The sequence below is a fragment of the Caretta caretta genome, chromosome 11 (genome assembly GCF_965140235.1).
Source record: "Caretta caretta isolate rCarCar2 chromosome 11, rCarCar1.hap1, whole genome shotgun sequence".
In the NCBI taxonomy this organism is placed as follows: domain Eukaryota; kingdom Metazoa; phylum Chordata; order Testudines; family Cheloniidae; genus Caretta; species Caretta caretta.
The window spans coordinates 50559203-50571622 of NC_134216.1; the positions used below are offsets into that span (position 1 = coordinate 50559203).

Consider the following 12420-nt stretch of genomic DNA (forward strand, 5'->3'; position numbering starts at 1 on the left):
AACTCTCTCACAATGTTTTATTATTTGCTACTTGCGGCTCAAGCCAAAAACTGGGTTGTGACCACGGCTCTGGGGGCGGGGGCCACACTGAGATTGTTCAATCAGGGCAAACTGCAAAGAATGGGGCAGATGATCCCCAAAACTGGAGGTTATTGTAATAATTAGACTCAGCAAGCCAGCAACACAACAGCTTCTACAATACCTTACTGGTTACCCAGAAGCCAAAAGCACAGTTCCCTTAAAACAACACAGCCTTGGGCTCCTACCCAGACAGCCAAGTCAAATATGATGAGGATTACTGAAAATCTTGTTCATCATATAAAAAGTTCTACCAAGCCCAAAGGATCTGACACATTACCCACCAGGTCACTGATTATTTCAGACGTTACCCAAATACACGCTTACAGCCAATTCTTATTAAATAAACTAAAAATTTATTTAAAAAGAAAAGAGAGAGAGTATTGGTTAAAAGGTCATTATACATACAGTTATGAATAAAGTTCTTAGGTCAGTTTCATAGTAGAGATGGTGAGCTTCAGTGTTACAAAAGGTTCTTTCAGAATCAGTTATGTAGGTCACAGTCCAATGGCCAATATCAGGGTGGCCCAGGCTGGATCTGGAGATCTCAGTCTTGTGACTCAAACTTCCCCTGAGGAAGCTTAAGCAGATCTGACATGGAGGCCCAAGAGCTCTTTTTATAAATCCCTGGCAGGCTATTGTCAGACTCTTGACAGCAGGTGTTCCTTGGGTGAAGAATAGTGGCTTTGAAGTAACCTCCTATTTCCTAAGCATCACCAGTAGTTAGCTATATAGGTTAGCATAAGGCAACTGTCCATCTCCCACCATTTACAGGTATCAGAGGAACAGCCGTGTTAGTCTGTATTCGCAAAAAGAAAAGGAGTACTTGTGGCACCTTAGAGACTAACCAATTTATTTGAGCATGAGCTTTCGTGAGCTACAGCTCACTTCATCAGATGTATACCGTGGAAACTGCAGCAGACTTTATATACACACAGAGAATATGAAACAATACCTCCTCCCACCCCACTGTCCTGCTGGTAATAGCTTATCTAAAGTGATCAACAGGTGGGCCATTTCCAGCACAAATCCAGGTTTTCTCACCCTCCACCCCCCCACACAAATTCACTCTCCTGCTGGTGCTAGCCTATCCAAAGTGACAACTCTTTACATAATCAAGTCGGGCTATTTCCTGCATAGATCCAGGTTTTCTCACATCCCCCCCACCCCCATACACACACAAACTCACTCTCCTGCTGGTAATAGCTCATCTAAACTGACCACTCTCCAAGTTTAAATCCAAGTTAAACCAGAACATCTGGGGCGGGGGGGTAGGAAAAAACAAGAGGAAACAGGCTACCTTGCATAATGACTTAGCCACTCCCAGTCTCTATTTAAGCCTAAATTAATAGTATCCAATTTGCAAATGAATTCCAATTCAGCAGTTTCTCGCTGGAGTCTGGATTTGAAGTTTTTTTGTTTTAAGATAGCGACCTTCATGTCTGTGATTGCGTGACCAGAGAGATTGAAGTGTTCTCCAACTGGTTTATGAATGTTATAATTCTTGACATCTGATTTGTGTCCATTTATTCTTTTACGTAGAGACTGTCCAGTTTGACCAATGTACATGGCAGAGGGGCATTGCTGGCACATGATGGCATATATCACATTGGTGGATGTGCAGGTGAACGAGCCTCTGATAGTGTGGCTGATGTTATTAGGCCCTGTGATGGTGTCCCCTGAATAGATATGTGGGCACAATTGGCAACGGGCTTTGTTGCAAGGATAAGTTCCTGGGTTAGTGTTCTGTTGTGTGGTATGTGGTTGTTGGTGAGTATTTGCTTCAGGTTGCGGGGCTGTCTGTAGGCAAGGACTGGCCTGTCTCCCAAGACTTGTGAGAGTGTTGGGTCATCCTTTAGGATAGGTTGTAGATCCTTAATAATGCGTTGGAGGAATTTAGTTGGGGGCTGAAGGTGACGGATTTGATCTTGTGCTTTTTCAGGAAGTTTCTTGAGCAAATGCTGTAGTTGCTTTTGGTAACTCTCAGTGGGATCATAGGGTAATGGCTTGTAGAAACTCGTGTTGGAGAGCTGCCGAGCAGCCTCTTGTTCATATTCCGACCTATTCATGACGACAACAGCACCTCCTCTGTCAGCCTTTTTGATTATGATGTCAGAGTTGTTTCTGAGGCTGTGGATGGCATTGCGTTCCGCATGGCTGAGGTTATGGGGCAAGTGATGCTGCTTTTCTACAATTTCAGCCCGTGCACGTCGGCGGAAGCACTCTATGTAGAAGTCCAGTCTGCTGTTTCGACCTTCAGGAGGAGTCCATCTAGAATCCCTCTTTCTGTAGTGTTGGCAGGGAGACCTCTGTGGATTAGTATGTTGTTCAGAGGTATTTTGGAAATATTCCTTGAGACGGAGACGTCGAAAATAGGATTCTAGGTCACCACAGAACTGTATCATGTTCGTGGGGGTGGAGGGGCAGAAGGAGAGGCCCCGAGATAGAACAGCTGCTTCTGCTGGGCTGAGAGTATAGTTGGATAGGTTAACAATATTGCTAGGTGGGGTGAGGGAACCATTGCTGATCCCACTGAGAGTTACCAAAAGCAACTACAGCATTTGCTCAAGAAACTTCCTGAAAAAGCACAAGATCAAATCCGCACAGACACACCCCTGGAACCCCGACCTGGGATATTCTATCTACTACCCAAGATCCATAAACCTGGAAATCCTGGACGCCCCATCATCTCAGGCATTGGCACCCTGACAGCAGGATTGTCTGGCTATGTAGACTCCCTCCTCAGGCCCTACGCTACCAGCACTCCCAGCTACCTTCGAGACACCACTGACTTCCTGAGGAAACTTCAATCCATCGGTGATCTTCCTGATAACACCATCCTGGCTACTATGGATGTAGAAGCCCTCTACACCAACATTCCACACAAAGATGGATTACAAGCCGTCAAGAACACTATCCCCGATAATGTCACGGCTAACCTGGTGGCTGAACTTTGTGACTTTGTCCTTACCCATAACTATTTCACATTTGGGGACAATGTATACCTTCAGATCAGCGGCACTGCTATGGGTACCCGCATGGCCCCACAGTATGCCAACATTTTTATGGCTGATTTAGAACAACGCTTCCTCAGCTCTCGTCCCCTAAAGCCCCTACTCTACTTGCGCTATATTGATGACATCTTCATCATCTGGACCCATGGAAAAGAAGCCCTTGAGGAATTCCACCATGATTTCAACAATTTCCATCCCACCACCAACCTCAGCCTGGTCCAGTCCACACAAGAGATCCACTTCCTGGACACTACAGTGCTAATAAACAATGGCCACATAAACACCACCCTATACCGGAAACCTACTGACCGCTATTCCTACCTGCATGCCTCCAGCTTTCACCCTGACCACACCACACGATCCATCGTCTACAGCCAAGCTCTGCGATACAACCGCATTTGCTCCAAACCCTCAGACAGAGACAAACACCTACAAGATCTCTGTCAAGCTTTCTTACAACTACAATACCCACCTGCAGAAGTAAAGAAACAGATTGATAGAGCCAGAAGAGTTCCCAGAAGTTACCTACTACAGGACAGGCCTAACAAAGAAAATAACAGAACGCCACTAGCGGTCACCTTCAGCCCCCAACTAAATTCCTCCAACGCATTATTAAGGATCTACAACCTATCCTAAAGGATGACCCAACACTCTCACAAGTCTTGGGAGACAGGCCAGTCCTTGCCTACAGACAGCCCCGCAACCTGAAGCAAATACTCACCAACAACCACATACCACACAACAGAACACTAACCCAGGAACTTATCCTTGCAACAAAGCCCGTTGCCAATTGTGCCCACATATCTATTCAGGGGACACCATCACAGGGCCTAATAACATCAGCCACACTATCAGAGGCTCGTTCACCTGCACATCCACCAATGTGATATATGCCATCATGTGCCAGCAATGCCCCTCTGCCATGTACATTGGTCAAACTGGACAGTCTCTACGTAAAAGAATAAATGGACACAAATCAGATGTCAAGAATTATAACATTCATAAACCAGTTGGAGAACACTTCAATCTCTCTGGTCACGCAATCACAGACATGAAGGTCGCTATCTTAAAACAAAAAAACTTCAAATCCAGACTCCAGCGAGAAACTGCTGAATTGGAATTCATTTGCAAATTGGATACTATTGATTTAGGCTTAAATAGAGACTGGGAGTGGCTAAGTCATTATGCAAGGTAGCCTGTTTCCTCTTGTTTTTTCCTACCCCCCCCCCCAGATGTTCTGGTTTAACTTGGATTTAAACTTGGAGAGTGGTCAGTTTAGATGAGCTATTACCAGCAGGAGAGTGAGTTTGTGTGTGTATGGGGGTGGAGGGGATGTGAGAAAACCTGGATCTATGCAGGAAATAGCCCGACTTGATTATGTAAAGAGTTGTCACTTTGGATAGGCTAGCACCAGCAGGAGAGTGAATTTGTGTGGGGGGGTGGAGGGTGAGAAAACCTGGATTTGTGCTGGAAATGGCCCACCTGTTGATCACTTTAGATAAGCTATTACCAGCAGGACAGTGGGGTGGGAGGAGGTATTGTTTCATATTCTCTGTGTGTATATAAAGTCTGCTGCAGTTTCCACGGTATGCATCTGATGAAGTGAGCTGTAGCTCACGAAAGCTCATGCTCAAATAAATTGGTTAGTCTCTAAGGTGCCACAAGTACTCCTTTTCTTTTTGCATTTACAGGTAGTTTACTACATACTTCAAAGAGAAATGAAGACAATGATATTACTACACTCACAAAAGGAAAAGGAGTACTTGTGGCACCTTAGAGACTAACAAATTTATTTGAGCATAGTCTCTAAGTTCCCACAAGTCCTCCTTTTCTTTTTGCGAATGCAGGCTAACACGGCTGCTACTCTGAAACTACACTCACAGTTCATCTAAATGTTAACATCTCCTTTTGATCTCTGAATTGACAGAATACAGTGACATACAGGAACCATTTGGTTACATTGTCAACCTCTAACAATATATATGTAAACACACAAAAAACCGCAGCTATTATCTGCTTATCTATCTCTAAAGGTTGAATCAGGGGCAATTAGCCTGCTAGTTGTGTAACCCTTTCTGTTTTACCCTGTGTTACATAGGCAGAGCAAATTTATTTAACAATGTATCTATATCTATCTATCTATCTGACTTTTTAAAAAGGTCACATTTAGTTCACCTTCAAATCTGGGGGAAGTTTTGGGGATACTATTTTTGGCTCTCTCTGCTTTTAAGTGTTCAGGTCTCTCAAGATTACCTGAATTTGCTTCTTTATACTGCCATGTCACCGTATCCTATCTGTATGCTGTGCCAAAAATCGGGGCTTTTTTTTGTATTTGTATTCTTTTGTTGACATGTTTCCATTTTTGCCTTAAATTATTATTTTTTTATTATTTCCCTGCAAGCTTCCTGATTCAATTTTGTACTTCATTAAAGATTTCATATATTTCAAATAGAGCCCAATGTAATTAGCTTTTTAATTACAGCTGCAGCAAGCTGTTTACTAGAGATTCTTAGTCTAGTGAACAAGCCCCTGTAGAAAACAAGAGCTATTTAGCCTTAGAGAAAAGTGAAAAATAGCCATTTTAAAAATCAGAATGGAAATATTTTGCCCACATCACACAATGCTATGGGAATGTTCTGAAATTCCAGTTTAAAGGATCCCCATTATAGAAAAATTGTGCCCCAGAACAAGGGGATAAAGATTCTGGGGGAAGGCCAAGAGCGGTGTGGGGACTTGACTAAATTCCAGTTGAGTAAGTGTATTCTATTCAACCCAAATGCTCCTGTAGTTTCAATTGGCTTAGGCAATTTTTACTTTCACATTCTGATCTGGCAGTAATTTACACCACATTGCACTCCCTTTGCACAGGTACACGTTACATAAGGTGCCAAAGGCAGTGCAGAACCTTTCCTGAGTATGCGCTACACGGTGGGCAGCGTAGATGTCACTTTTCAAAGGCGGGTGAAGCATTTATGTCCTAAAAGTATCCTGATATAAGTCTAATTAATTTCTTTTTTTTAAGCTTTAAGAGCCATATTTTCAAAGATATTAAAGTGCTGATCTGCAAGCCCCTAAATACCTTTGAACATCAAACCCTAAGACCTTGTGAAATTCTCCTCTCTGTTACACCCAGTGGGAAGCCCGATGACTTCAGTAAAGTTTAACTGGTGTAATGGAGAGAAGAATTTAGCCCACTGTAAGTAAAATCAACATGCTTTGTTGAGAACTAATTATGGGCCAAATCCCGGCACTACTGCTAAGCATTGGCAAATCTCCCATTGACTTTCTTGGGATCCAGATCTGGTCCAAATGTCTTAAATACTGTACAATGGCACAATGCCTTTGCATAAAGTGTATTGCAATTCTATTCAGTTAAGAAACATGCAGTTAAATAACCTTAGATCTGAGCAGCAGGGTTGTCTCATTGCATCTTATTGTGAAACATAGACTATCAATATTACTTTCTTATGCTTCTTAGCATTTGGAATAGCCAAAGTCTGATATATATTATTATGTATATTGTTCTTTCCTCAGATACTGAACCACCTGTAGTGATCTCCTGTCCTCAGAACATTGAGATAGAAACCAAAAAAGGAAACCCCTACTGGAATGACTTGCCCGAATTGTCTTGGAAGGAGCCTGTGTTTGAAGACAACTCCAGGGGTCCACTGACAATCACAAAAGGAGGGTCCAATGTTAATAATGGAGACAAACTGGCATATGGCCAATATTCAGTGGAATATATAGCAACAGATCTTTCAGGAAACCAAGCCAAATGTTCCTTTGAGATCTCTGTGAAATGTATGTGTTTGGCTTATACTTAAGGTCAACAGAATAGAATATAATGAAGTATTAATGCTAATTGTCCTGTGGCATTTGTTGTTTGATTATTAATACCAAGTGGGGGTTAGGATATAAACTCTCACATTTTGTCTACATCTACAGGCCATTTATATGCAAGGGAAAACATGTATCCCCAAATGTTCCCCTGCCCCGGCTCCAGGGCTCTCCCTACCCATAAGCAAAGTACGCAGCTTCGTAGGGGACCAGGAACTTTGGGGCACCAAATTTCCTGGTGCCCTACACAGTTGTGTGCTGCTCCAGCCCCTGCTCCACCTCTTCCCCATGGCCCCTGCCCCTGCTCCCCCCCCAGCCCCACCTCTTCCCACCCCTGCTCTGCTCCAGCTCTGACCCCACTCCACCCCTTCCCCAAAGCCATGCCCCTGCTCTGTCCCCGCCCAGCCTTTTCGCACCCCACCCCCACACTCCCCTGAGGACTGCAGCAGGGTCAGACCTACACTCACCGGCGGTGGCAGGAAGTGCAGCGACCCAGCCCCAGCCTGCTCTGTGACACCAATGAGTGCTGGGGGATGGTTCCCCTCCTACCCCCGAAGCCTGGGAGCCAAGGGAGCAGAGCGGAGCAGGCTGGGGCCAGGTCACTCCACTTCCCACCACCCATGAGTGCGGGACGGGTCTGCCCTTCACTCACTGGGCGGCAGGAAATGGAACGACCCAGCCCCAACCCACTCCACTCCGCCGGCTTGTGCTCCTGCTCCCATCCCCCACAGAGGCCTGGGGCCCCACACAGCCACCTGGTGGTGGTGGGGGGGGGGGCGCTGCGTAGTGCACCAAAATGGCTAGGGATGGCCCTTCCCGGTTCTTACAGCTTTGCTCTCTGTCCTCACGCAGCACACTAGCTTTTCACTGAAGCCTATGTGTCAGCTCTGTGTAAAGAATTGCTTCCTTCAATGGCTCCAGGTACAGATCTTCACACAAGTTATAGAATTCAAACCAACTTCTTATAATGAAATATGAGCCTGAGATGCAAAGTTTGGCTCCAGATTGGAAGTTGGGGCCGAGACAAGGCTTGAGGGGAAAGATCTGGCATTCTGATTCAGGCTCCTCTCTATTCAAAGAAATCATCTGTAACAAGCACGTTTTCAGAAGCGGTCACTCACACACTTTGTGTGCCACAGTTGTGTGGGGTATCCCACTTGAGACATCTTGTGCCTGATTTTCAGGGCTACTGAGAACCCACTTTCCACAGAGTACCCCAGGAGCAGGTCACACCAATTCCCTGACTGCTTCTGAAAATTTTAGCTGTGTTCCTCCTGATGATGACCTGTTCTGTTCATTCCCTCTGGGGCACCTGGCACTGGCCACTGTCGGAAGACAGGACACTGGGCTAGATGGACCTTTGGTCTGACCCAGTAGGGCCGTTCTTATGTCCATACATGCTCCCAAATACTATTTCCAGTATAATGCTATAATGAATTGCTGAAGACTGGCTGAGTCTTACGTCCACGCAAGGGTTCAATCCCAAACGTTTCCTATGTTACACAAATAGGCACATAAGAACTAGTTTCCCTTTACACACTGTAGGGGACTAGTCGCATCATCTTGAAGATTTACCCAACAGCAACATTTTTATCATGTATATTAATTTATAGAAATATTTTAAGAATTTCTGTCTAATATTTTGCATAATTTACTTTTTAGTACATGTAAACAGTGTCACTCATTGTTAACTCAGTTTTTATTGTTGTCTTTTTTTATGTATACACAAAGCAATTGCATGCACCATGGAATTGCCGGAGCATGGAGCCATAGTCTGTGGCTATCCTTCAGTGGAAGGCATGGACCTTATGACCATTGACTGTATTGTACTGTGTCAAAGCAAATACCAGTTTAGCAGGGATCCATATCCAATATATGCATGCTCAGAGGAGGGACTTTGGTGGACCTTCACAAGCACATTCACGCCCATTGGCCCAAATTTGCCAAGTTTAAACCATAAGTGCCAAGGTAAGAAAGTTTAAATGAAGGAAAAACTTTGTAACTAATTAAAAATTCTTATTTTCATGTTATATTTTCACCACTTTGATGAGCCTGATGGCATGTAAATTATATTTCAAGTATTCATTAAAAGTAGTTTACCCTTTTTCTATAAATAACACTTGTCAGATTTTTCAAATCAGCACTTGAGGTGGGTTGAGTTCAGCTGCTTGATTTACTTAATTATAGATTAAAAATATGGTGAGGGAGTGTAGATATTTCACATTAATTATGTCCATGAAGAGCTTTGTTCTGATCACCAATCCAGAGTCTTTACACAGAAAATGGAGACATATCAATGAGAGACCATACTACTCTCTAACCAGTGGGGGATTACAGGAATAAAGCACCATAGCTTTATTAACTGATTACTTTTCACAAGAACAGAACCTGAATATATGGGACTTGCACAGGGGCCTTTCAAGGGCTTGCATATTGGGCACAAGCAAACAATAAGCATTTTAATGTGGCTACATGTAAAGGTATACATTTGTAAACAAAGCATGTACACCATACACACAGGATGGAGGACTCTGTCCTGGGAAACATGACTCTTAAAAAGATTTGTGAGTTGTGGTGGAGAATCACCTGAATGTGAGCTCCCAGTGCAATGCTGTGGCCAAAAAGGTGAACGTATAATGCTTGGCTGCACCAACACAGGAATCTCGAGTAGAAGTAGAGAGGTTATTTTACCTCTCTGTTTGGCACTGGTGCGACCGCTCCTGGAACACTGTCTCCAGTTCTGCTGTTCACAATTTAAGAAGGATGTTGATAAATTGGGAAGGACTCAGCGAAGAGCCATGAGAATGACGAGAAAAAACATGTCTTATAGGGATAGATTTAAAGAGCTCAATCTATTTAATTTAATAAAGAGGAGATTAAGGGGTGACTTGGTTACACTCTGTAAGCGCCTACATAGGGAACAAATATTTGATAATGGACTTTTCAGTCTAGCAGAGAAAGGTATAACACAATCAGGTAGCTAGAAGTTGAAGCTAGGCAAATTCAAACAGGATGTATGGAAAACATTTTTAACAGTGAGAGTAATTAACCGTTGGAACCATTTACCATAGGTAGCTTCTTCATCACAGATAATTTTTAAATTAAGATTTGATGTTCTTCTGAAAACTGTGCTCTGAGAATTATTCCAGGGGAAGTTCTGTGGCCTGTGTTATACATGAGTTCAGATGATGATCACAGCAGTCCCTTCTATCCTTGGAATATAAGTTTTTTGGCTCTTTTGGGGGCAGAACTGTGTCTATCTTTGTGTTTGGAAAGTGCCTCGCTCATTCTGAATGCTATCACAGTATAAATAATTATAAGAACCCACTAGCACATCCTGAGACATCCATGTGGCTCATCTTTAGTTGCTTCGACAGTCCCAGGGTTACAGTAGTAACTATAGCCCATACATCTTCATAGTGGCTTCTAGAAGGTGGATGCGTGAAGACTGTGGATGCTTTGGTCATGACCATGCTCTCTCCCCTGACTCATCTTAGGCCCAAAGAGAGAGAGAGAGAGAGAGTGAACATGAAGCATTGTTCCAGGCAAAAGGGTCTATGCTATAAAATTTTTCTTCAGTCTCTCTCTTCAGCCTGCCATGCTCAAAATGCAGAAAATTGTTGGCATAATTTTGATTGCATTCTGTCCTATTCATTTTATTTATTTTGGCCCTGATCCTGCAAAAACATATACACGTGTGTCATGATAAGCATGAGAGTAAACCCAGTGGGTCAATTTATATACTTCAGATTACAAACACATCTGTAAGTCTTTGCAGGGTCCTTTTCCTACGGGTTCATTCAAAACCCACTAAAAGCAATGTGAGCCTTAGTCCTTACCTTTAATCTTACCAATTCATTCTTTTATGATATTTGTTGTATTAAAAGTTCCAGATATGTAAACATTAAAATCAAAACTATCCTCATAGCATTTGGTTTAAATTGCAAAATAGGATGCTCTGCATCACTGAGGTGACCGGCTAGGTCAAAATTAATCCTGTGTTTTCTTTGCCTGTTTCTTTAGAACCAAATATCCATAAAAAGCCAAAAGTTGTTGATCAGAACTTTTACTTTGATGGTGACTGCCATGACAGAGCAGTGCAAGACATGCTGGTAGGACACTTGGAATATTTTCAGAGGAAAACTTCAGCTTATCAGTACTGTGAATTAAACAGAGAGTTCTGCAGAAAGTGGAATGGCTACCGCAATGTAACAGTGTTCTGTGGAAGCACGTGAGATGGAATGACTGTATTGTTTGTTACTTTTTTTTTGGAATGTATTTGCATGCATGTGTGAGAACTACATATTATCCAAGTATTCAGACTGTTCCTTGAAAGCAGTTTGTGCTGTAACCTTATTTCCTCTTGTAAAATAAAATTAGGGTAAAAATATAATCACTATCATTTTCTTTCTTCTGTGGAAGTGGATGACACTGAACTTTAAACCACAGGTTGGTTGGTTTTTACTGGTGCAAAAGAAAATGGTCAAATATCTTGAGCTTCCCCTATTGTTGCTACTACTTGAGAAATTTGGCATTGTGAGTTACATACATGGACTGATAGGAGACAGGATACTAGTGAGTTACATTGGGGGACTTTTCGGTGGCTTCCACTTTTTTATTTTTTAATTATAATGTAAAACTGGTGAGGGCAATTTTGAAGTCATATGTAGGAGCATCATTATGGGGATATTTGTTAACACAAAGTTACACTAAGTTGTTTCAGAGTAGAGTGGCTGCTATTAAAAAGTCAGTATTTGTCAATAATTATGCACCTCAGAGTTATGTAAGATTATGACAGTCTTTTTCATCCTAGCATTAGAATAGGAAGTATCTATTAGAACTTTGTGATAAGGGCATGCAAATATTGAGTATCAATAGAACTGGCTGAAAAAAAACAATTTTCCATGAAAAATATAGAGGGATTTTTCCTTCCCCATGTTTCTTTCAACTTTATGACCAGCTCTGCCTGTTAATGGCCTCTATTCTATATTGTGAATTGGACTGTAAAATTATTTTACAACTAACAAGATCCCGTCCAGAATTAAAATATATCAATATTTATGTGTTGTCTTGGATTCAGCATCGGTAGTATCACTACTTAGCAACTGATCTGTAGTTGCCTGAATTAGATAAAGACATTGGGCCTAAGCCTTCGCTGGCATAGCTTGCACTCGCTCTTAACTGAAATGCAGTTGTGTCATTTTTACCAGCTGATGATTTGGCCCCGTATAGCTATTTTCGCAGAAAAAGATAGAAGACAAATGTAGTCTACTCATTAGGGCTCTGGAATGAAAGTCAGGAGAAAGTTCCTTGTTTGGCCATTAACTTGCTGTGAAATGTTGGGTAAGTCACTTAAGTTGTCTGTACCAGAGGTTCTTAACCTAGGGTTTGCTGCTCCCCGGGGGACTGTGAGCCCTTTTGGGGGAAGAGGGGGTGCAGAGCCCCGCAGCTGAAACCCAGTGCCCTGAGCCCCGGCACCCCCCTGCAGGGC

The 12420-nt window shown here is 42.8% G+C and overlaps 1 protein-coding gene across 1 annotated transcript in view; it reads left to right on the plus strand.

Moving 5' to 3' along the window:
* LOC125645055 (hyalin-like) overlaps window positions 1-11417 on the plus strand; it is a 97552-nt gene extending 86135 nt beyond the window's left edge. Inside the window, exons 7-9 of the mRNA XM_048869979.2 lie at window positions 6627-6893; window positions 8661-8897; window positions 10953-11417. Coding sequence (XP_048725936.2) covers window positions 6627-6893; window positions 8661-8897; window positions 10953-11164 — 716 coding nt within the window. The 3' untranslated portion in view covers window positions 11165-11417. The remainder of the gene's footprint in view (window positions 1-6626; window positions 6894-8660; window positions 8898-10952) is intronic.
* Window positions 11418-12420: the final 1003 nt, after the last annotated feature.